The sequence below is a fragment of the Rhyacophila brunnea genome, unplaced genomic scaffold, assembly GCF_057557595.1.
Source record: "Rhyacophila brunnea isolate RB1 unplaced genomic scaffold, BYU_Rbru_1.0 scaffold_10, whole genome shotgun sequence".
Classification (NCBI taxonomy): Eukaryota; Metazoa; Arthropoda; class Insecta; order Trichoptera; family Rhyacophilidae; genus Rhyacophila; species Rhyacophila brunnea.
The window spans coordinates 13,846,075-13,873,218 of NW_028232752.1; the positions used below are offsets into that span (position 1 = coordinate 13,846,075).

Consider the following 27,144-nt stretch of genomic DNA (forward strand, 5'->3'; position numbering starts at 1 on the left):
ATTTGCTCTAGCCTAAATAATAGTTCAAGAAAAAATATTAAACTTAAAAGAACGCACATAACTACTAATAGAATAAAATGATTTAACCATCATTGATCACCATTCATACACCCACGGTGGCCGCGCGGCTTAAGCGTTGGACTATCACGCCGTGCGTCCCAAGTTCGAATCCTGGGTCTGGCAAGTACACATATTATTTTTCAATTTGTGTCTGTCATGGTATGGATGAGCAAGTGGCTGACTTACATTTTTCGTAAAAAACAAAATCTGTTAATACAAACCTCTACTCTGTGGAGGCCCATATTATGATCCTATTAGGATCGGAAATGGTCGAAAGAAAAAGAAAAGATCATCATTCACCACACAAAGTCACAAACCAAACATTAAAATATAATTGATATTGACCTATAGGCCATCCATGGAGAGAACCCGTATGGGGTTTCGAACCGTGTGCCATACTTAGCTTATCTTTTCTTTTCATGGAAATATATTTTCACAAAGTATATTATAAGCATCTGATCGTATCCGTTTATACCAGGGGGGGCAAACTGCGGCCCGCGGTCCGCATGTGGCCCGCCGGGTATTTTTTTGCGGCCCGCCATCATTAATTGTACTTCTGATTACGAATAACTTTTTTATATATATTTTTTTTTAAATATTGACAATAGATTAAAATTTGAAGAATTTGTTGTTTCGTAAATGTATTATCTCAGTAGGTACGTCTTCCTTGCGTCTCGTCTCACACTATGTAACCTCTATTTTCTACGTTGAACATCGTGATACATTTAAATACTTTTAACTCCGCGTTGCAAGGAAAAAAAAATTATGCCCATGGTATGGTAAAAAGTTTGAATGGATTCCCTTCCTTCGACAAATATCAAATAACAACGTGGACCACTTTCCAACGTTGAAGTTGCTGAATATACCAGAATATAAATTTGAAGAATACGGTAAAATTATTAAAGCTCTGAATGACGATTTTTCACAAAGATTTGGTGACTTCCGAAAAATTGAGACAAGTTTAGCAATAGTACGCGATCCATTTTCAATAGATATTGATAGTGTACCGACAGAGCTACAACTTGAGATTATTGATCTGCAGTGTGACACTGATTTAAGAGAATTGCATCGTCGTGAAGAAATCTCCAAATTTTACAATGTCCTTAATTCAGACAAATTCGACTAACTTAAAGATTATGAAAGGAAAATGTTCATTATTTTTGGATCAATCTATGTATGTGAACAAACATTTTCGATCATGAACCTCAATAAAAATTCTTTACGATCAAATATCTCCGATGCCCATTTAGAAGTAGTTTTGAGAATATCAACTACAAAATTAACACCTGGATTTAAAAAAAATGTACAACAGTTTCTTTCTTCTCAGTAATTTTTTTGTAATGTTTAGTTTTCGCGATAATAAATAGTGTATATCTAAAAATGGTATTTGACTTGCGGCCCGGCGCTCATTTTGAATTTTTGAATTTGGCCCTCCTTCCAAAAAGTTTGCCCCCCTCTGGTTTATACCATACACTTACACTTAAAAAATTAGTGAAAGTATAATTTCATGAACAAACATCATAAGTTTAGTATGGCACATTGATCTAAACCGCATACGGTTTTAGTCCATGGATCCTACTAATTTCAAGTAACCTGTTTTTATAATGTAGATTTTCATTGAATATGAATTTAAAAAATAGTGTCATCGTGCATGGAAGGGTTAAGTACCTAACGCACCGACACATAGAAATGCAGTATGATGCGAAGATGCATCTGCACACACATTCGCAAAATGTACGCTTCACGTGACCTGTGTCGATATACGTGTGCATAGAAACGTCATGTTCACACATGCAAAGCTCGCCGACCGACAAACGGGGTGTCAATCGTTGGAGGGGATAAGACACGGCACTCCACAAAGTCTGTGAAATGCAAAAACCAGACGTGGAGAGGGTAAGGGTGAAAGAGAGAACTGTCAGAGCGAGACAGCGAGCTCGTTACGTCACGCGCGACAGGAGTGCTTTGAAATGAGCCGCCAGTCGAATTAGAACCATTGTGCGGAGCGTTTGTGTAACACCACTATGAAAACAGCTGTCTAATTACGTGAATATTATTGACATTTATTTATGTGTTTTTTTACGTTTGAAGTAAGACATTAGTGTGTTTTTTATGGATTCGCTACACACTGGATACAAAGTTATGTGACGTAAGATTTAATAAAACACTGTGGTATTTAGTAAAACGAAATTATTAACAAATTGTGGATTTTTTAATAAAAAAATAAATATGTGGTGGAAAACTAAATGAATACAATCGTTGCCTTGTGCAAAATATTTTAATGAATTTATTACTGTGTTTTTTATTGTGATTTTTCAAAAAATATTTTCATATTGTTGTGGATTTCTGTGGATTACTTTGTGAAGATCAGTTTTTGAGGATTTAAAAAGCAAAATGAATACAATGTTGACTTCAAGTAATCAGTATCTGAGGCCGGAATATCTTACACCACTTCCAACCACGGTAAGTGTCGTTCATTATAATTTTTAAAAACTTAAATATTATTGTACCTGACTCTGACACCTGTATCTGAGAGGTTTTTAAATTTTGAATTTTGATTTTATGTTTTTATTAATCTTATCATAGGTCATAGGGTATACATTCGTATGGATACATACATAAATAGGGAGACACGTCAATACCGACAATACGACAGTAATTTATCAGGCTTATAATATAACCACGGTTATCGTGACGACGTGATTTCAGTGACGTTCTTCAGGTACAAATCTAAAAACAATATAAAAAATACATATTTTTATACGCTACCTATATCATAATTCTTTTAAGGTTCTTAAGTTGGTGAATATTTAGTTTATTTACCTAAATTATAGGTATTATGTTATATATTTTCACACAAAGTTCCTTACGTATGTATGTACCTACTTTATTTCTAGTAATATCCTTGTATGTACGAATCAGTAAACAATAACAATACAATAATACCCATAAACCATGGTAATTACAGATTACCTACGTATGTACTTGTTATGATGGTCTTCAATCACTGGGAAATGGAAAACAATTGTCACATACATAATATTATTATGATTAAAAAATTATATTAGTAGATACATTATTTCTTCTTTGACTCACTTGGTAATTTGAAATTTCGAACCCAATTCAGTGATACCGAACGTTTTTTTCTGGACGTCAGTTAAATAATAAATTTAACTGGACTAAACATAAACAAAATGTTTTATTTAGGTAACTCTAGTACCTATAATTAAAATATAACTGTAAACTTTTCTTATATGTTAAATGAAGATGATAATGTGATAATTTAAGTATACCTAACGATTAACGGGGAAATATATAGGATCTTATTTTCGATTTGAGGTTTATAGTAATTATCGCAATTAAATTTTTCGGTTCTTGGTTGTCTATTTAGTGTAAGCCAGCGGCAAACAAATTTTAAAAATAGCTGATATGCCGGATTATATTTTGTTAGGTTAGATTAGGTTATCATTTTTGAATTTTGCCGAAATCGGTTATGGAAATTGCCGCTGTTTTCGCCTGACTTCCACTTACCAGACCTGCACCGTATTTTCTTTACTATGTCGGTTTCTCTCTACAGATTTATTTTTTGCTTCTTCATTTTTTTCTCCATGGGTACAAAACTATTTTGAGACTCAAGTGGGTACAAGTGGGTACCTAAATCGCTAAAATCCTCCAGCCAAATAAAGCATCTCTAAGCCTTTTTGTTTTTTTTAATAATTACATGTCGTAGATTTGTTTTTATTTTTAATGTATATTTCTCTAAGTCTAATGGTACATGTTGAAAAAAATTATGATATTTTCCTTGGTATTATTTTCAAAATTTATTTAAGTTTCACAATTCTTTTAAATTTGCAAAACGTCATCCTACTTATCATAAAGTAAAATTAATTTTATTATTGTAATGTTACTTGCGACATCTAGTATCAAGTAGCGTTACAATTTAATACAACCGATGAAGAGAAAAACAATTCTTAGATTCCTAAGTATTTATTACAATTTATACAAATTACCTATATTATGACGCGAAGTGTAAAGTAGAAATTCATACATCTAATCGGTGGGAACTACAAGGGAAAGTTTGAGGAAGGAAAACCGATGAAAATTGGGTAACTTCCGTAGGTGAGAGGAACACACTGTTACTCGGAAACCTTACCTGTCTCTGTATCCAACTTTTTACGGACAGTGAGAGTCCAGCTTCTTTTTTGCCAGATTTAGCATTTTTGAATAGGCATCTTGCAGAATTTGCATCTGGCATAATATGCAACATTATGGTGTAAAACTCTATCATTGTTCGACACCGCCAACAGCTTAAAAGTTATCATACTAAAGCCAGAAGATTTACTTTAAAATTAAAATGGAAGTCTTTTGTACCTACAATGTATAAGTATAGGTACTTAAATAAAATTCATGTTACATATAAAATTATGACTAAATTATTTTTTCATTATATTAGTATTCTTCTTCGATATTTGTTTTTGATTGTCACACACGATGGCCGCGTCGGTCTATAGCGTCGTGGGTTCCAGGCTTGAATCCTGGGTCTGGCAACTTTTCAGTTTGTGCATGAGTCAGAGTATGGACCTAGAAGGTTGAGCAAGTTGCTGACATCCATTTCTCGTAAAAACAAAATCTGTTAATACAAACCCCCACTATGGGGAGGCCCATACGATTCTATTAGGATCGGACATGGTTGGAAAGTTTTTTTTTCCATCTAGCTTATTTTCTTACACCAACCTGGCATATGATAATATTATGTCGTCGGTGTTTTGTAAAAAGGGCGAATCAACCATTTTGGCGAAATCGAGATTTTAATGAAAATACAATAGGTATGTACCCCACTAGCTTTGTTGTGTAAAACGGCGAATTTTTATCTCCACAGGAAAGTACCTACTTAAAAACGATAATCGACTAAAATTAAATTAATTAAAATTACGAATATAAAGCGAATATTAGGCCTTTTGAAATATTATATAATAATGCCTTTTATAATGTCAGTATTCTTTCTAAGCTTTATTATAAACTTGTTAGATATTTATAATAATATAATCATTCACAGATCATAAACAAACAAATGTCAATAGTTAAAAATCCTCCTGTAAAATAGCATTTTGGTTAATTCTCCCTTTTTACAAAACACCGACGATGTATAAACAAAAGTGCTAAAAGTTTGTCATCACTAATTTCAACTACTACTATTAGTATCTACCTATTTCATTCATGTTATTTTATTACGCATGCCAATATATAATATTTTATATTATTAAATCAATTAAAATAATATCTATACCTATCTAGGTCTAGTAGTTATGGACTATATAGCATGTACCTATCTACATTCATTATTTTGTCGCCGCCGGTATGTTTATTAATCTTCATAAATCATTTTGACAGTGCGTTTTTGACACTTGGGCTAGATGAATGAATAATAAAATAATCAACGTCATGTTTTATTTGATTGATTTGAGATACAAACGGAATGTCAGTCAAAGGTTAATGCAAAATGTTGTTCTATGCATGATTAACATGTTGTCATATTAAATAAATTTTATTAATGATTAGGTACCTACTTATGTATATTATTATTCACTGCGTAGTTATTCGATATTTATAAATATCTACGGATGCCTATCTAGTTAACTAGGAGGCTCCGTAGAAAGCTACTATAAATAATGATCACCCCGTTTCTAGCTTAAAAGGCTTTCTTAAATTTCCACCCTTCATTACATCCGGCATTTAATGTAATATGTAATTTAGTCTCTCTTCAGTAGATATTGCTATATTTTCATCCATTACCTCGTTTAATACCCCGTTTACGCGTCCATGGACATTTCGCTAACACTGTAGTGTAACATGTAGTGTAAGTTACAAGATTGCATACTGGGATCTAACAAAATCAGAAGCTTCTGAATTTTCACGCGATAGGCCACTGCAAACCTACCGTAAAAAATTAACTACCCCGCGCAGCGCATTTTGACGTTTACTAGTTTTCACAACTATCAATTAATAGTACCATACAATGACAACAACGCGTCTCGCTTAGGTACGCTTAAAGAATGAGATTGGCGAGACAGTCAGCATTATTGGGCATACAGGTATTATCGCGATAGTTGAATTTACATCCTATTGGTGCCAGTAAATCCGTGCACGTGTACAGGCGCTATAATAATATGTATGTGTTAGTAATTGCTACCTGTATCTAATCAATGTTTTATACGACATACGTCGTAGGTACGTTAAATTAGAACTTAACTAAAATGATGTCATGATTAAGGATAGATTTGCTTATTATATCAGTATTACTGTTAAACTAGAAAAAATACCAGGTGCCAGTGCTACCTGTCAACATTCTTACCTAAATCCTATTTGTCCACATAACAATAACACTATTTTTTCAAAGCAATACAGGGTAACAATGTTCATAGCGAACGCGTTGATTTGAATACCAATGCTTGTGAGTAAAATTAATATACTTATCCAGGTAACTAAGCGATTAAGTTTAGCGAATTACGTGGTTAGCCGAAAATAATCCACCTCGTCCACCTTTATCCACATTGTCAGGTTTCATTATTTAAAAAGAAAAACAAATTGCTCATGGCTGTCAACGGATATGTCCATGGGCGTTTTATGATTTTCGTTACACATCTGCCGGATCCACTATACCGTTCAAATTACTGTTCCGCGCGTAAAAAGGATTTAAAAAGGTATATTATGATAAACAGGCACCATTATTGTTCGTCAAGCTGGACTTCAATACTTGAACGAACACAGTAATTGTTTATTTTCTAAATTCTACCAGTAGGTAGGTACCTATGTAAACTACGAAGGGCACTCCCTAGCTAGAATTTATCAGCCCTTATGCAAAAGTCGTCCAAAATCAAAGTCAAGAGCTTTTTCTAGTTCTTTCTTCCAAAATTTTCTCTGATATTACTTATGTAGGTAATTGGCATTTCTGTCGAAATAGTTATGTTATTGATAATACATAAATAGTATACCTAACCTGAACTTATGTTAACATTCTGGTGGGACTTGAATATACTTATTACTTAGTATCGTGAAGCTAAGTAAAATGCTTTCGGTTTAGGGAAGTTGAAAAACCCACTGTGTGATTTATTTTTAATCGACTTTTTAAATTATTTTATTCAGTCGAGCCCTAAGGCATAAAGCCCACCAAAGCGGCGCTCGGTGCGCTCTCTACGAAGTAGGCCCCCTCCCACCCGCGTATTACCCTTCACCTGTGTAATAAGGGGCTCAAGAAACACAAAATAATTATTATTATCTGCGTCTCTCATAACAAAGCAATAAAAATATTATTAAATTTCTCGGGGCTTGTAATTAATATTCACGATGACATCATTCTACCAGCGAAATATCGGCACGCAATAACTAAACAAAGAGTTCACTGTTATTAAATAATGCATTCTCGCCCGTCTTATCGACGACGCTGCCAGAAGCGTGATTTTGTTTGCCGTGTTCAATGAATGGACTACTTTGTATTTTCGTTAATTCGGCCGCTGAGAAGCCACACAACGGTGACTCATGGGGCGGGCGGGCAAAATGCGTCGTCAAATCCAGTGTGCGCTGGCGTATTTGATTACGTTGTATTTTCGATGATTCACATAGAATATGCGCGAGCGCCCCGCAAATCCGCTTTAGTGGACTTTATGTCTAATGCTTTGTTACATAGTCTTGTGATGAACTACGTCACTGGAGCCATTGAAATTTTAAATTTACCTATTAGTATAGTGATAATAATTATAATTTCATATTACCCACCTGTTCTGGTAGATGTGCAATGTTTATTATTTATTATCTTTCCACGTTTAGAAACGTGATAAAATCAGCGAAATGGCGAAGTATTATTGCCCCATGCCGGAAAATTGCTTTGCCAACATCGAAATAACTTATCTTGAAACTCGCACCGAGCGACTGACGTTGAGTAATTGATTCAAGCTGCTAATTATTGCAATACCTCTTTAATGGCACTTTTTCGACAGCGAGTGCATTTTCAACATAACCATTTTGCATAAAAACTGGGCATCCATTTTTAAGCAGGTACTTACCACCAACTAATTAACGAAACTAACTGGTTGAGAGTAATTTGTTATGTAAATAATAATTTTAAATCTAAGATAAATATCTACACAGGTAGTTATGTATTTGTTTAATTGTTGCTACAGCACATATTATTTTGCACATAAACAAATCATACAAATATATCTAATGAATGTGTACAAACTGAAATTTGTTTGAAACTAACGCATGTCCACTCTTACAAGCATCAGCGGTGGGGTTAGGAATGTACTGGCTCGAGGTACTAACTGATTTTGAGACCCTCACGATAAAAAAAATAAGTAAACCCCTAAATTCAAACTACGTACACCAAGAAAACTATCAATGTATTTCTTTCTTAAAATCACATCATATACTTACATAACTAACATTAATTATTATCGAATATGACAGTAATAACATATTCCTTATAGCTAGTAATAGTAAGGATTTTTTTTTGTGGACAATATGGTACCTACGTATCTAATTGAGTGATTATGTTATAAACCACTTTGATGTTGTTTGTTAGTTGCAGGGATTTTGTTATGCGTTGGATAATATATGTTTTATTGTCAATTTGAGAGAAATACGCATATTAATAATTGTGTTATTGGTTTGAACTGTTTGGATGACCCCTTTTAAATATTCGACTGCGTTATTTGCGTCAAATATATCCACCGCTGATAAGTATTATTATCAAGTATTTTGGACAAAACAGACATCCACAAAGCCATGCGTCCCGACTTCCGATGAAACGGTAATTTTCCCCCCTAAACATGAATACACTTCAATACATTCAACATGTACGTATGTATCATAATAATATGCATTAAAAGTTGTGGCGTAAACGCAACACACCTTCAATATTGGTAATATTTAAGGACATCCATGAGACTCAGTATTTATTGCGTTTAATGGCGTATCCATCATTAAGTTATATACCAAAACTGGCTAATGTTAACTGGCTACTATTAATAATCAGTTATTCGGTAAAACTCACTGATCATATTGGATTTAGAATGGTTATAATCTGATTGAGTAGGTTTCTTATAATAATTTCAAAAATAAGTAGTGGTTTAATATTAAAGAAAGGGAGAAGGGTGGGGATATTTTGTTGTGTGTGATAAATAAATCGGATCAAAAGAAAAAGTAAATGCTCTACAATTGTATTATTGGCATATTATGTATTCTGAACATCACAGTCGAATGTGTGTATTAGAATTAGAACGTAGTTGACAGTCACACGTGTGAAATAATTCCCGTCGGCTTTTCTACTTATAATCAAGTTTTTCTGTGTCACCACCTTTAGTTGATACGTACTCACCTAAGTATTACCTACGTCCTACTTATTTATTCATTCATAAATTAAATTCAGAGACAGACATTACAAAGTGCTTTATAATCGCTTTAATGCTTTTGCAAAATTTACGACATCCTGCTTTCGCGAAAAGCGTCTATGCCTTTGTTATTTTATTAGTTATTATGTCTCATCAGCTGTTCGCAGGGTTGCCACTTCGGATTGTTATTAATTTTATTTCACGTTTTCAACAGCATATTAGTTAATTTATTATTCATACGGACGGAGTAAAACGGTAACCAGACTAAACAGAACATGACATAGGTCATTATTTCGTTGTACCTAGTCACCCAATCAGTTTGAACATATTATATTGATTAAGATGAGATATCCTAAGCTTGCCGGCAAAGTCCCGTTTATTTGAGGCTTTTTAGCGATTAGGAATGCAGAAATTAGGTATATAATTTGATTTATTATGGTGTATTGAAAATCTGTGCTATTAAAAATCTATCAACATAATAGAGATAGGACAATTTCAATATTAAATTTATATTTTTCCTGAAAGGTCATAGTTATATTATTTATTGTTGTTCTGTTTTGTCACTGTTCTGTTTTATCATGGAACCAATAAAACAGTAGCAAAAATACAGCCAGATATTGTACATTTTGCGGTGTTTTAACGAAGTGTTTTTCGTGTAAATATGTATGTTTTTTAAATAGGGGATCCTATTATACAACATAATAAGCTGATATAATAAATTACCGTTTTTATTTCTTGTAATTTATCATCGAAAATATAAATACATATGATGAACTTTTGATACACTGTTCCCAATCATTTGAAAGATTCATTGAATGTTTTAGTGCCGGCTAAACGCTCATGCTTTACTACAAGCTTACCCTGCGCAAACCGGTTTGTATCGGGAAGCCCGTGTGTATGGACGGGAAAACTATAGCTCGCGCAAAATGAAAAGCGCTGTGAAAGTGTTCCGTATTTTTTGCACAAATTATAGCGCACAGGCAAGTCGCTACCGTCTAGCCGGCGCTTTAGATATTCATAATCTTTTAAATGTAAATATTAGAACACCTTTACTCAGTACTATCCACGATCACTTACTTGACGACGTGTTATCCTAAAGCGCTGCATTTTTTTGCTCTTTACGTTTATTTTCCGTCCTATCAAAATATATGTGTATTTTTAACTATACAAATAAATTTGTATTCAAAAATATCTCCGGTATATTCGAGACCACGTCATATTAAATAGCATCCGTCATATTATGTCGTTAAATTAATGCCCCAGTCATGTAGCACAGCTCTTTGCCTTCAACCAAATCTCATTATTTTATATATCATGTATTCTCAATATTATATTTTACACTATTAAATACAATAAAGTATACATACGTGTCTTAGTTAATAATTATAAATAGGTATATACTAATATGAATATAAGATATAAGTCTAAAATATGGATAAATAGATTAATAATTATACTAACATAATGTATGAGTGTCCGTTTGTTTTAAATAAATTATTTTTCTTCACCACCATAATTTATATGACATGACATAATAACCAAGTACCTATATTATTTTTATCATGAAGAATGTGCATACTTAAATTGTTGTTTTTTTGTTGATTTCTAACCAATTTTCTGAACAACCAACTGTTGATTGAATCAACAACAACACTCTGCGTTTGGTATAAACGAATCATTTGCAGACTAATTACTTTCTACTAATCATGTAATTCTATGAAAATAAATGCTTTCACTTGGTAGGTACGTATCTACTTATATTATTTTTTATATAAATAAATAGGTATACCTACTCGTATTTTAATTTCGTTAAAGTAATACAAATAATTTAACAATGTCATAATTAAAATATGTTTTCTTTTAATATTGATTTATTGCGCGTTTAATTTTTAAATAAATCATTGGTCGAATATTTTCAAATCGAAATTTAAATGGGCAATTATAAATACTTTAATTATTATTCAGTAACTGAATTTCAATTAAATTGTATTGGAATCTGGGATACATTTTGGCAGCCCTACGTGTGTCTGAATTGAGCAATAAAGAAGGTTTGACATGCAAATGTCGCGGTTTGTTCAGTCAATTTTATGCCAACATAAAATTTTATTCTATTGCAATCTTTTATGTGCCTTACAATCATTTGTCTTTGAATAAGCACTTACAATGTTACTGTCACTATTGAATATCTACATTCACTCTTCATCCATGCTTTGTATTCGCATACAAAAGTAACTTAAGTGCCCTTTCTTTTGTATTAATTTATTGGTAATAATTCCTCTGGTTTTTGAGACTATTATTGCCAATCAAATTTAGTACTTCCTTCAATTGCAATGACAGGTGCGTAATTAATTCTATTAATGAAAACGTATCACAGCAATGAATGTTTTGTAAATTGATTTTGAAAAGCCTATCGTTTGCTAAGTGTATTGATCAAGTTGTCATGAAACAATTGAATGAATAACCAGCAATGTGCATAATGACATTGTTTGTCGTTCATGTCGTCGGTTATATCTACTTCGCATACTTTGAACTTACGACAGTATTAAATCTATACTTCGATAAAATAATTGTAAATGAACATAGTATTGTTTTAATTTATACATTGTGTAATGGATACACATAACAGAACCATCTATCTGACAATGAATTTATTATAAATTAAAATCTTATATTATTTGCAATCAACAAAAGCATACGAATAGTGTAATAAAGATACCACAATAAAAAGTGTCGTTATTTTTTCTTTTTTTAACACTACCACAGGCCCAGAGGCCCAATGACAGTAGTGTATTTTAGCAATATAAGTGAAATAATCACAAACACCCAGACTTTGAGAAAATCACATAAATATATTGTGTCATCAACAGCTCTCGGATGAAAGGCCAGCGCCTTACGTACTGCACCGTTTTTAATAATTATTTAATTATTCTGTTAACTTCAGATATAGGTACTTGTACTTAGTACCTAGCGGCGGCGAAGGATAGAGGTAGGCTGTGCAGATCCAACTATTATTTCACACTGAACTTGCACTGACTTTGGCAGTCATACTTATTTGTTTTCATTCAACTAAGAATACATTTTTTGCAGATAGAGTTGGTTAGTTTTTAAAATTCAATTAAACCCTGCGTAAACCAAGCCATACTGGATAATAGTCATAAAACATTCGTCTGCCATTAAATCATACTTAATTTTAGATATTTTATAGAAAAGTTCACGTTATGGTTAAAAACGAAGAAATAAACCGTTCCTACATATTCTATACGTATACAAATCACAATACTAAAATATTTTAATATAATTTGTAAACCACCCTCCCTCCCCCTCCAAAAAAATACTAAATAATGTAGACTTGCAGATAGCAATTACTCAATTAAATCGATGAATTTATTTTTTCTTAAATTATTTATATGATTTATTGTACTAGACTAGACTAGTGTTTTTATTGGCTAACAATATTTATTAATTTGATAATATAGGTGGGTAAATATACTAAAATGAAAAAGAAGAAACCAACTACATACGCTTGATAACAAAAATGTTGTTTAGGCATCTATCATATAATGAAATGTGGACTTAAGTATAAGTTTTTTGAAATAGACACCATAATTATACATAATTCCAATGTTATTTTTTCAAGTTTCAGTAATATCGATGTTTGTATGACATAATAATAATTTCTACAGTGTAGGTAGGTACACCTTACCGACAATACAATATTACTTATACTTACCCCGTTTACACGTGCATGGATTTACTGCTGACAGTACGTATACTCCGCGCAGATTCTTTTTGAGGTTAAGGTGACGCATCAGTGAAACGCCAAATAATGTTCAACTGTACGCGCGACGAAAATTTGTACTTGCTTCCCATTCATTGAGAGAACGTGGAGTCGGACGCACGTCACTTTGCTGCGTGATGGCGACGGGCCAATTAATTCTAAAATCGTGTAAAGATGACTAAAAACTTTACCCATTTACTTTAAAAAGCAAACATGTCAATGAATATATTATTATTGATACTTATAGAATAATAAACAGAACATAAAATGGACGTATGTTGGATTTATATGAGAAATAATATTTCGTTTGACGGGCGTCATTTTCACCCGCGACCCGCAATCCGCACATCGCCTAGCAACGATCTTTTTAGACCGTGCCTCAACTAATGCATGGCCTTAACCGATTTTCACGACTGTCAAATAGTACCGTAAAATGACAACATCGCGTCTCGCTTACGAAGAATGAGATTGGCGAGACAGTCATCACGATATACCTAGTCACATAATATCGAGATACTATAGTTTAAAATACACTCTATTCGTGCAAGTAAATCCATGCACGTGTGCATGCGCTATTTATTATATTAGTATTTTCACACGGTTTAAAACTAACAATAATAATTGAATTTGAAATTGGTACATAATATTATGTAAGTGTTAATACCATCTGATGTTTTTCTATGAAGCAGATGGGGGGGACACTTTTGTATTTATTTATGTAGGCTAACCAACAGGATCAATCACAAAAGACTTACAATATGAGATATAAAATAAAAGAAAGTCATGGTCCCAATAATCGGTAAACACAGAACATAATTAAATGAATTTGAATAAAATATTATATCCGGTTACGAAAACTTCAATGGATTTAATGAATGCAATTTAGACAGGGGGTATTTTGTTTGGCGAGGAAAGTGTCAAAAATATTGCAAATTGTGTGTTGTCATTAATTATTATATGTGACAAAATACAGCATTCGCCACACCAGGCAACGTCACAAACTTTATTTTTCATACAGTCCATGGCGAGAATATCCTCAACCTGTAAGAGTGTAAGGGATATAAGTTCGTTCCATAAGGGTACTAGAAACCTGGACAAATCCCATTATTCTTATCTATTAAAAACGTATATAACATCTCACGAAACCAGCCCTGATTTTTAAATTTAATACCTACTTACGTTAGAATATTGTGAGCATGATGGGTTGACAGGGCTCTAGCCTGGGGCTAAGTGAGATAAACTCACAAATTTCTCTCCGGCGCAATTTCTATATGGTGGTATTGCTATAAAAAAACTTGAGGTTTTTGGAAGCCAATGTAACAAACTCCTATGTAGCTAGTAGCTACTTTGTTGGCTTAGCTTCCAATAGTCACAATATTATTATGATCCAGTTAGAAACTACATAGGTACATAGAGTCCGTATTCTATAAACTGGCGTACACGTTACACGGAAAGCATTGTGCCATCGCATTCAACTGTTGCAAGTTTTCAATGGGAGGGAACGAGATGTATGCTGAAGCGGGGGGAAAACCGGCACGCCAGCTTATAGAAGACAGACTCTACATACTTAAAAAGGCACTATAATAATGTTTTATGGAACCTCGTTATATTGTTAAGTTTAAATTGAGTAGGTGTTGCATAATTATATAATACAGTAATGAAATGCGAGTTTTCGATCAGGTACCTACTATCATTTCCCTCCATTTTGGTAAGTGAAAACAAACTGTCACTTTTATTTTGTTGTCTGGATTCGGGATGTGGAGGTGAACAAATAACACACCGGAATTGTTTTGGAAACGGCAAGGTATATTTAAGTTAATATATTCTAAATTTTTACATTTTTATACAAATTCGTTTCGATTTAATTTTGACGGATAGCGAGGTTAACACTGCTTACTGCGTTGCTGTCAAAAACGCTTCTCCCGCTAAAACCAACGGTCACTTGAAAGCCGTACAAAATGCGGCGATGCCATTCGTAATTTTTTTAACGCTTTTAACGTTACTATTTGTTGGATTTGATACCGATTCGGGCCTCTCCAGATACACAAAGACATCCCCAAATGGGGACCATATGGGGGTGTCACACTACCTACATAATTATTAATATGTAACTATATGTAGATAATTCGACTGTATAAAGAAAAAAGGACGTAATCCACACAAATTAAATTTTACGGGAGGCACTAAAACGTTTTTGTTATGGTTTTCAGTCAAACTTAAAATACAAAATAGACAAACTTAACCGTATAGTGTATAATAATTAATAATATAGTTTTTATATTCCTAATCCGATATTAATTATTGAGTTAATTAAAGAATAAACAACAAAAATGAAGCCAGTTAAATTTAGATAATAAATCGGCATTTTCAGCTTACATCCTTTGGACACATCGTGTGTTTAGTCGTGTACAACGATATTATCCAATAAAACCTATTTTGAAAAAAACGGAGAGTTACATCCTTTTTTCTTCCTAAAGTCAGAAGTATTCATAATTCAATAAAAGTAAATTTAGAGCTACGAATGAGAAACGTTAATTGTTAATACATATGTTTAAAAGCAATTACATATTTTAAAGATATATTTTTTTAATTTACATCTTAAAATTTATGAAACAAATATAATATATTCTAAAACCAATTATTTACTTATTTTATTATAAAGTTTGTATATTCAGAGAAATTTTACTAATGTAGGTACGTATACCTATTTAAGTAGGTATCTACTTAATTGTTTTAAATTTTTTCTCTGGTACAATATTATTATAACTAAAAAACACAATGTTGTGTAGGTACTTTCCCACATTGTTTAAATAAATTAATACTTACCGATATTGTCTGCTTGGCATGGCTAGGTGAAAATAATCTAACATAATAATGTATTACTTATACCAGTAGCAATTAATTAACAATAATTTAAATATTTAAAAAATACGTATATGTATTCATGTAAGTACGACTTAACTGCTTTTGTTAATTTGAAAAATTATATTGTTTAATAATTTTATTCAAATATTAATGTAAAATTTTACCTACATATAAACGGTTTTTTTGTCTAATTTCTCTGTACTCTGTAATCACATTCCATTACAAACATAATTGTCTACCATATCTCTTATTATCTGCTTGAAATTATCCTGCTAAAACTCAAGCAAGTAACTTAGTGTGATTCGTCCTTCACATACAATACCTTAACATGTTTTCGTCAGTGGACTTCCGCGTTGTGCTTTTTCCGCATTTATCACGAATTAAAGCAAAATTAATGCATGTACCTACCAGCTAGTAGGTCAACCTGAGCGGTTTACTATCAAGTCTTGAAGTTCAAGTTTTTTTATTTGCATACTGTTTGTTATACTAGATAAACATTTATATCAATATGCAGTGTCATGACATGTATTGGCATAATGTGTTGGCATGTAATATTATTTCAGATCTAGTCTGCATTTATTTTAACTACCCAATAATACCTTCTTATACATCATGATTCCGAGTTTATCTTTAAGTATATATTATACATATTATACCTATACGAATTGTTCAGACTTATTTAAATTTAAATATGTTATACTATGCCACTTATTAATTTAAATAAAAGGCAACAATATGTAGTTTAATAATCATCAGGAGTCAGGACCAGTTTCATCCGTTTCAATGGTAGATTATCAATTATTGTTAAAAAATATACGATACAGCTAGCTTTTTACACTAACACATTTTTAAGCCAAAATTATTTATTGAAGATAGTATGGACAATAATTAAATACAAAAATCTATTAAATTCTCTCTTTAAAATAAGTCAATTAAATTGACGTAGCTCTTATAAAAATATGACAATTATATTTAGATACCTACTTACTTTAAGCTGCATACAATTACTATTAATAATTTAATAATATCAGTTGTGAGTAATTCAAACAATCATAACGAATTATAAAACAATTGATAGTCGTATGTATCAGTTGACAATATCCCATTGGAGCGTGGGAAATCAGTACTGATGTTATGAACTATATGGAATAAGTATTGGATATATATTGTGTTTTATTTTAATTAATTTAATGCCATATCGTCAGAAATCCACAGTGCTTAAAGATAAAAACTGATACACCCACATTAAAATTGAGTGAACTATCAGAAGAAAATAGAATCGAGGGTAGATATTTCAACTTGAAATTACATGTATTTACACGTGAACTTATCGGCAATTAGTAGGCAGGCTTATTTTGTAAGGATTGGTTGTGTAGTTGGGTTAATGTTGTCGAGCGAATGTCTAATGACTGATTGATTACACATTTCATTAATTGACATATGAGTGACTATTGCAAAGTAGCATTCTAGCAGTGTGATTAAAAAAATAATTTATCTACTCAAACACAATACACAATTAAAGATTATATTCTATAACATAAGTAGTTATATTAAAGTAGGTACTCTTAGTGAACTAATTCAACACTATCTTAAAAATTTATAAACCAACATCTGCAAACCTCATTCCCCTCAACCCATGGAAAATATCAACATCCGAAGCGACACGGTTTAACACAGTTGTCAATTGGCATTAGCATGGTAGTTTTGCACCTTTGGAGAACAAGGTACAGCTACTCCCGATTTCTAAAATAGTAATATTGGCCTGTGTCTGCCAATAGGTACTACAAAAAATGACAGAATTCACAAGAGATACTTGTCAGAAATGGACGTCGGCTTTGGAGATCCGACATAAATAGTAGTTACACACTAAACTTTGTAGGTCATACTTATTTGAACTAAGAATAAAAAATTCAAATGGTGTTGGTTAGTTTTTTAAATTTAATTAAGCACTGCATAACCAAACCATTATGCTCAGATAAAACAATATTATTTTATCTATAAAATATATAAAATTATTTCAACAAATCATACATAATGACTTACTTTAAAATATTTAAGTAGTAGAATATTTTGTTTTTTACTTTAATCTAACTCAATCGACCGATCTTCACCTATGAATTAATCATACTTATTTGAACCAAGAATAAAATTTTCAGATGGTGTTGGTTAGTTTTTTAAATTTAATTAAACACTGCCTAAGCAAACGACAATAGGTACTTAGATAAAATATAAACAATATTCTTTTACCTATCAATATCTAAAATTAGGTATTTTATTAAATCGTACATAATTAAAAATATTTCAGTTGTGCAATATGTTGTATTTTACCCTAACCCAGTGGTCGGCAAACTTATTAGTCAAGAGAGCCAAATATCAACAGTACAACGATTGAGATTTCTATTGAGAGCCAAATTTCTTAAACCTAAATTATAATTATTTAGGTACATTGTTTATTAACTTTATTTAAAGTTTTAAGTTTTAATTAAACTATAGGTACACTGAATAAAACTTGATATCATACGTAATAATGATCTTATTTATTGGTAAAAATTAAATTGTATGTATGGTATCCATAAAATTAAATCATAACAATGACTAAATTCTAATGGATTCAAGCTCTGTACTATTCCATTTAAGTCGTTTTTTGCGACCCGGGTTTCGCCTTTCGGCATCTTCAGGCGTCGTGTACACTCACCAAAGGCAAACACACACTGACAACGAACACCCTTAACTCTACCTTATATAGTAAAACAATACAATAAAGTAGGTAAAAACTCCATTTTCCTACCTATTTAGTCAGAAATTACAACAAAAATTATTTTTTTAATTTCTGACTAAATAGGTAGGTAATGGAGTTTTACCTACTTTATTGTATTGTTTTACTATATAAGGTAGAGTTAAGGGTGTTCGTTGTCAGTGTGTGTTTGCCTTTGGTGAGTGTACACGACGCCTGAAGATGCCGAAAGGCGAAACCCGGGTCGCAAAAAACGACTTAAATGGAATAGTACAGAGCTTGAATCCATTAGAATTTAAATTCAAATTCCATCAAGTACCTTCGGTCGAAAGTATTAATATTATAACAATGACTGACAAACAGTCAACGTCAATAATGACATTGCATCTCCTTAGAAAGTTTGGGTAAGTCAGGTTTGCATATTGTTGTATTTAATTTTAAGCATGATTCCAGGTTCTCGTCAATAAGACGACTTCTCAATTTGCTGTTGGAAGATTGTATTGAGTAATTAAATACAGAACCTGATTTTTCTTGACTCTTAAACTTTAGAAAGTTCCTAAACTGATTTCTTATTGCATCACCGACAGGATATTTAATACTAAATGACGTGACTGGGTGTGTTTACCTAGTTTTAAAGTGTCTTTCCAAATTTGACTTCTTGTTATGCGCCAACTTTTACACAAATTTTTGACAAATAATACAGGTCGGGAATTTGTGGCAGAGCCGCATGTGGCTCGTGAGCCGCGGTTTGCCGACCACTGCCCTAACCTAACTCAATCCACCGATCTTCACCTATGAAAAATAGTCAGTGAGACTGATCGTGTAACTTGGTCATTACTACCAATCCTCGTTAAAAATATGTATCTATATTCAGATACCTCTCACATTTATTCGTGTATGCCAAAAATAGGCGTTGATCCTTTCGCAATGAATGCAAATACATTCACAACGCAGAAACATTAAATACGTGACATTTCAACATCCAACCAACTAAGGCCCAGAAATTATAAAATGAGAACCAGTCCGCGTTCCGGGCTTTAATATTTCCGAAATCCATCGTCTCACCGCACAGACGTGTGTATGTAGATAATGAAAATGTCTCCCTGTTTTGTGAAAGGTGCACGTCACCCGCAGGCTCGCCGCGAAGGGGTTGGAAATTGGCGGGAAAATTCTCTACCTCTGCGGCTTACACGAGTGTAGTCAGCGGCACGAAACTGGGCACGTGTAACAGCCATCGTTTCGCGGGCTTTTTACGAAATAATAGACTGTGGATAGTCTTCAGATTTGGTGCCGGCGATTCTGGTAGGTACAGCATGTTGGCACGTTGTTAGGTTTAAAAATATAGTCATTACGAATGAGATCAATTGTCCAAATCACTGATGATTAAATGACTGACAGAACCTTTTTTTAGTTAAAAAAAATTACACTATTTTAATACGTAGATAAATGGTTACGTGTAAATTCTATGTATTACATTTCGCCGTAGCACAGATGTAGAGATGGCCGAAAAATACCGCGATAATCGTGGATTTTTGCAGATAATAAGTAATGTTTATAAGAACATTTATATTATAATGATTTTTTTTTTAGAATTATTAACCATATCCTTGCTTTTTCGTACAAGGTGGTTGTTAGTAATTTCGAACAATCACAAACATCCAGGCTTTCATAAAAACACATATATATTGTGTGTCCTGACCGGGAATCGAACCCAGGAGTTCTAGGGTGGAAGGCAAGCGCCTTACGCACTGCACCATGAGAGCCGCCTTATATATGATATTGATTGGTGCCAATATCAATGGTATCAAATATCTAATAATTACTTGATCCTTACGAGCACCTACCAGAATTTTATATAAATACATAGGTACGATATACCTACCATATGATTGTATTTATTTTCTAATTTACTTACTCACCTATTTCGGTGGTATATTTTAAGTTTTTTGTTTAGTCACGAATTTGAATTCAATACTATACGGTCATACATTTTCGATACAACATCTCACAATAATTGTGATACGGCCCAACTGTACAGTACTAATTTCTGCATACGCATATAAGTACACTGCCTAGGTTAGATTTAAATAAATACGAGTAATATTATAAAGTATTTTTTTGTTTGTTTATATATGCATTTAGATATTGTAATGACACTAGAATTTTTTTCAATTAGCGTCAACAAAACAACTTAAAAAAAAACATTTCTCGTTATTCTCGTTAGTAACGATACGGTATACGCCTACAGTAGTTTGCACACATGTGTCTCTACCACATCGTATTAAGTACTATCAATCGGTAAAAACAATTTTAAAAAAAAAACTGAAAATATGTGCCTAATACTAAAGCATTTTTTTAAAAGCTTGAAATATACTTATGGAAGTAATATTATTCAAATTTTTAGAACCACAGGATTGGAAATAATATACAACGTAAAGCCCTGTACAGACCGACATACACCCATAAACGAATTACTTAACTTTATCGCTACAAATATGTTTGAAAGTTAACACGTATTCATTCACAACTGCTAATAAATTAAATGTAGGTAGATCGTAACACACCGTAAAAAATGCGCACTTGAATCAAAACAACAGTCTGTGTCTAACCACGCATCGCTAATTACCATAAAAGAGTAAAAAAAAAAAAACACAAGTATTGCCACTCTTGCTTTTTTGTCAGTATTTTACAACGTTTTTATTAGCTCGTATTCTTGTTTGTCCGGTACAAATCTTGCAATCGATTTTTAACTAACTTTCCGACTTAGACATTTGAAACTTTTAGAATATATCAGAACACGATGCCAATGCATTCTTTCAATACTTTTAGCCATCTTTAAGCAGAATTGAATTAATTTTCAGTTAATTCTGTTTGTATGGAAAGTTATTTCAGAAAAATCCGTAAAAAGTAAAATACTATTATTGGTTGCTAAGGAGGTGGTCCTAACAACTAAATTATTAATATATACGTGCGTTACTATGGAAATCAAAATGAAATGTCAAAATGACATTTCAGTATTCTATATTTGTTTGTTTTTTATTTACTTCATATCAAGTACAAGTTTGAGCATATTGAGCATAATAATTAAACAGAAAATTTAAAAACGTCGTATATAAAAAGTTCTTTTTAACTTGTAATTATTTTCAATTAATGTTCTCATCTGCGTCGGGATACAACATATATATTTATATATTATTATTTATATATATATATTTATAGTTAGGTATTCCGCCATTTTATAAAATGTCCTTTGTTTACGATCATATGTATGTTAAATCTTATAAAATCGTGAGTGTTTCTAAAAGTGAGATATTTAGCAAAAAATTTACTTATTTTTGGTTGATCCATGAAGATTAAAATATCTGTTCGCTATTTGCAATCCCTAGTTGACACTAGGTAGCTATGTATAAATACGTATAACTAAACGTAAACTAAGGGTGGTTTATTTTTACCTTACGACCGTAAGGCTTTTCATAATAATATGTCTGTCAACTGCGCAAGAACCTGCCTGAAACTGAAATTTAATTTTCAATTCGGTTTTGTTTTCCTGTCGTGAGCACCAACCGCCAATCAAAGTTGGCTTTTTATTATTACTTGTGTGTAGTAATATGAAATTTTACCTCTAACATTCTGCTCAGAAACCGCGTTATTTCAATTTTCTGATGTAGGGGTGTCAAACGCGGATTTCAGGAAACAACCTGTGCATTATGCGGTTTTCACTTTAACCACTGTAAGTAGGTGGTAGTTAACGTTTACATTAGTTTACTTATAAATTTCTGGCGCTTAATCTTAGAAGTGCCATTCTATGCCAGAATTTGACTATTTTGACCTAGGTATTACTTTAAAATATTTTATCTTTTCATGCTAGAAAGACCTACGTCACCCGATGTCATACTAGAAATGAAATTAATTAATAGAAACACACGTGTACGTTAAAAATATTTTTTCTCCATAATATTTTACACCCAGAAATCCACTAAACAATTCAGCAGGGAATGGGACAACTGGACGCCAGGACATTTGGACGCCGCACTGTCGTAGACACGTAAACAGAACGTAGACGATGAACTTTAATCAGTTTCTATCTACTTCTTAGTAGTTTTAATTAATTTTACTCTTAACATAATGTTTTTTTATTGCGAATTTTATTCGAATTGCGTGGCGTCCAGTTGTCCCGGCGCCAAATCGTCCTAGACCCATTCAGCAGGGGGTATTCTAACTAGTTAACACGGTAAAACATTTCCGTTCTTTTTCTTTATCCAAAATAACACGAATATACAAGACATTGGTAACAGTGGTAATACAGTGATAAGTGGGCTATGAGACACACAGCACTTTGTCTTACTTGATGCATCCAATCAGAATTTCCAATTATTTTTTCTCAAATTAGAGATTCTAATACTATGCATTTGGATTCAGTATGACGTATTTAAAAATATGTTGCGGGACTACTCAAAGGCACTTGTCAACTCCGGGTAAATTCTCGAAATCGCTGTACCTATCTCAATTATTCTCAATATGTAGGTACTTAATAATAATTCTCATATTCGTTCTAAAACAGTTAGCATGGTCATGAGCCGTGTTAAAAAAATATCACGTCTGACAGTTCACATCTCGGGATATGTAACTGCCTGAATGCGATACAGAATATTTATAACTTTTTTATTGATTTTTGAGTTAAGTGATATATTAGAATAGCCCTGCAGATGTTGAAATAAATCAAATGTTAATTATAGGTACTTATTTATATAAGAATATATCTAATATTTTTTTATAACCAGATGTTCATTGTTTATATTGTGAAAGTTAATAGGTACTCAATATATTGTTGGTGAGATGAGAAACAAATAATAGGCTGTATTAAGCAATCAATATCTACTACCATTATGTATTACAGATTTAAATATAATAGGTACAATGCAATTGCCACGAAAATTGCAAATTAATCTATACCTGCTAATAATACAATTTTAGTGTATTGTCGAACAAGAACATCTTGACAACGTGTTAAAACTGTGAACTAACAAGCCCTTCCTATGTAGTTAATCGAACTTCCGTTTTCAAATAAGGAACGCCCATAAATTTATCATTTCATTTTACGCTTCCGTGGTGTACGGATCTATGAATTGAAATAAGTTGATGTTTTTATAATAAAAATATGTCTTAAACGATCAGGAGTGATGTTAGAATTATTATTAGTAAGCTTTTGAATTATTGCGAAGAAGAAAAGTAGTCTCATCTAAAAAAGAGCCGATACATTATTTAAACACGCGTTGCCGCCATGATAGGTACGTCACTGAGAAGTCCTTTATATGAGACAACAGCGTCAGACAGTATGTCTGCGATTTCAAAATATTTAACTTTTGATCGGTGTTTTTGACTACTTTCATACTGAAGAACAAAATACTAACCGTTGTTTTTCATATTATTTGTCAGTGTGTTGCATTCACCAATAATTTACTAGTGATATTATATCAGACGGTTCTGAAATTACAATATGAACCTTATCAAAAATAACGCACTTGCAACAATTCATTAGAAATAGTATAGTGAGATGCGAGTACAGAGGCACTCGTCTAGATCCTAAGTACCGTTCTTTATCTAAATATGTTGAAAGAAAAAAAAACAAATCAGTCTATATTTATTTATTCATAACTAACGCAAGCAAAGATACAGAATATCGCTAGTTTGTAATACAATTTACATTTTACAACATGATAAATTATTGATATATAATCGTAACTAATATTTATATGAAAACAACTGAAATTGTCTTGTCGATTCTGTTTTCTTGCCAATAGTGCAGCGCCACAGGTGTATTTTTTGGTACCTATGTTATCTTAAAAGATTGTTTATCTGTATTAAATGCCCCAGTGGAGAAACATTGTATATAGATGTGTGGTGATTTCTAAAATTATAGGAAATTGTAGGTACAAAAACAACTTATTTCACATTAAATTCTGTCACATCGTCATCGCGTTGACTCAGAGCAAAAACTTCTAATGAAGTAATAGGCGTGTCTATGGATAATAAATTCTCCATCAATGTAAGATAATAATTAGTACTTAATGCATTTTTCTTATCATCCATATTATACTCGTATGTGTATTAATACTTTTTTATTAACATTCCTCGGAATTGTACATAATTTTATATTTCCTTCTTAACTGATAAGAATTTGTTTCAATAGTGTGACTAATAAAATAATTCTGGGAAAATGATTCGTATGCAGCTCGAATTTCAATATACAACATTATAACATAGCATAGAGTCCAGAGTCTAGAATCTAGATACATATTATAAGCAATTATTTATATGTATAATTATTAGTTCGATAATTTGATTTTTTTTAAATTTATTTCGCTTGTCATATTAAAAACACTCAAATATATTTTTTTTAACTAAAACAGTGGTACATAAACCACTAGGTATGTCATTTATTGCAGCCTTACAACAAAATTAAATACTATGTGATAACATCCTAAATACTTTTAACACTAGGTATAATTTCAGTTGTTCAGTTGATTCGTAAGAGAATAATAATATCATCACTGCGACACTTGCACCTTGTTCCTAACTTCTCAATGACTTACTCAAGTGGACATATTAAATTTAATTATCGGAATTTAGGCTTTCCGGATTTTAGCTTTCAGGATTTTGGCTTTCGGGATTTTGGCCTTCGGCATTTCAACCCAAATCCCTACGTCCCAAATAATAATATTAGACAACAACATTGATCCTACTGATAAAACGGTTGTAACATAATTTTGTATGGTTAAGTCATGTTTTGTTTCCTTCATTTCATACATTGAATGGATGTCATGCCACTTTTTAATGCTATAGAAAAAGAGATATAAATCGGTGAATTTAATAAGTGTTTTTCTTTTTTCCACAGTTGGATGCAAAAAAAAGCCCTCTTGCATTATTGGCGCAAACCTGCAGCGCGATAGGAGCTGACTCCCCAAATCCAAAACTAATCTCTGCAGCAGAAAAGGCGAGTCAAAAATCCAGCCACAAACACTCATCAGACAGCTCTAGAGAAAAGTCATCGCCATCTTCGTCAATCAGCAACAACTCCAATGAAGCTCCACCTAAGGCCAGCTTCAAGCCCTACGAGTCATGTTTAACTGCCCGAGACAAGACAAGATCTCCTGAAGAAAGAACGCCAAGTGGACAGAGAGTGCGAACCCCAGTATCTTCGAAAAGTAGTTCTGGAAATACTCCCGTTCAACCAAGATGTGCAAGCAATCACAGTTCATCTTCCCAAAGAACATCTCCGTCGAATCAAAGAAGATCTCCTTCTGAGAAAGAGATGCGGTCTAGTCCTTCTAGAATTTCACCACATATTTCAAGAAATAACGGAGATTTGTCAATGTCAAACGGATCTCTTCATAGTCCTACAGGTGCTAAAATAGGATACACCCCAAGTGTTCTCAGCTCCAGTAATGACCCAATGGTAAAAGATATGCCACTCGGTACATTCAAACCTGGACAAGGAATCCCTGTTTCAACGTCTGCGTTCCTTGGCGGTTTACCCGCTCCTGGTTTCTCCATTCCCGCTGACTTAATGGCCGGTGGCCTGTTAGCTGCACAGCATCATGCCCTTAAAACAGGAGCTTTAAACCCATACCTTAGTTATGCTCGTCTAAAAGCTGGAGTCGGAGACGCGTGTCGTGATCCATACTGCACAGGTTGTTCTCTCAGCGCGCATTTATTATCAGGATTCAAAAGTGGTGCTTGTCCTGCAGGATGCGTTCAGTGTGACCACGCAAAAGGCCCATCGTTTCCACCACCCGGTCACCCATCGGCGTATGCCCATGCCCAACTTGCCGCACTGGCAGCCGCTTCTCAACTACCTTACGTATGCAGTTGGGTGGCAGGTGATTCGGCGTATTGCGGAAAGCGATTCGCAGGATCTGAAGAGCTTCTCCAGCATTTAAGAGGACACGCGGCAGCGTTAGGAGAAGCCGCTTCAGTTGGGTCCCATCCTTTGTTACCCAGAGCTTACCCGACCCCGCCTTTGAGTCCTTTGGCTCCTCGTTTCCATCCTTACAGTAAACCTCCTCATCTTCTTCAGCACCACCAGTTACCTTTCCCAATGCCCCCACACCCGTCTCTGGCGGCGTATTTCCCTCCTTACCCGCTGTTCGGTCCTCGCGGTCTCCATCCGTGAGACTGTGACTGAGCGTTGACCGGCGAAACGCAAGCCAAATATGTGACTGTGGTATCGTAAACTCAAATCCCTGTAAATATTACTGAATAGGTTATCTTTAAGTAATTTATAATATATAAAATACTGTTCACTATCGGCACTCGGTGGAATC

General features: G+C 33.1%; 1 protein-coding gene across 1 annotated transcript; it reads left to right on the top strand.

Annotated features, from left to right (window-relative positions):
- Positions 1-2,037: 2,037 nt before the first annotated feature.
- On the top strand, positions 2,038-27,144 carry elB (zinc finger protein elbow B). Its single transcript, XM_085951309.1, has 2 exons — positions 2,038-2,520; positions 25,716-27,144. Exons 1-2 carry the CDS (start codon positions 2,452-2,454, stop codon positions 26,991-26,993), a joined length of 1,347 nt encoding a protein of 448 aa, XP_085807435.1. The 5' UTR covers positions 2,038-2,451; the 3' UTR covers positions 26,994-27,144.

What these genes read in the sequence shown, in the direction of transcription:
- elB (XM_085951309.1), top strand. Translation starts at nt 2,452, where the DNA reads ATGAATACAATGTTGACTTCAAGTAATCAGTATCTGAGGCCGGAATAT. An exon ending in TTACACCACTTCCAACCACG is followed by an intron (nt 2,521 to 25,715) that starts GTAAGTGTCGTT and finishes TTTTTTCCACAG; the next exon opens with TTGGATGCAAAAAAAAGCCC.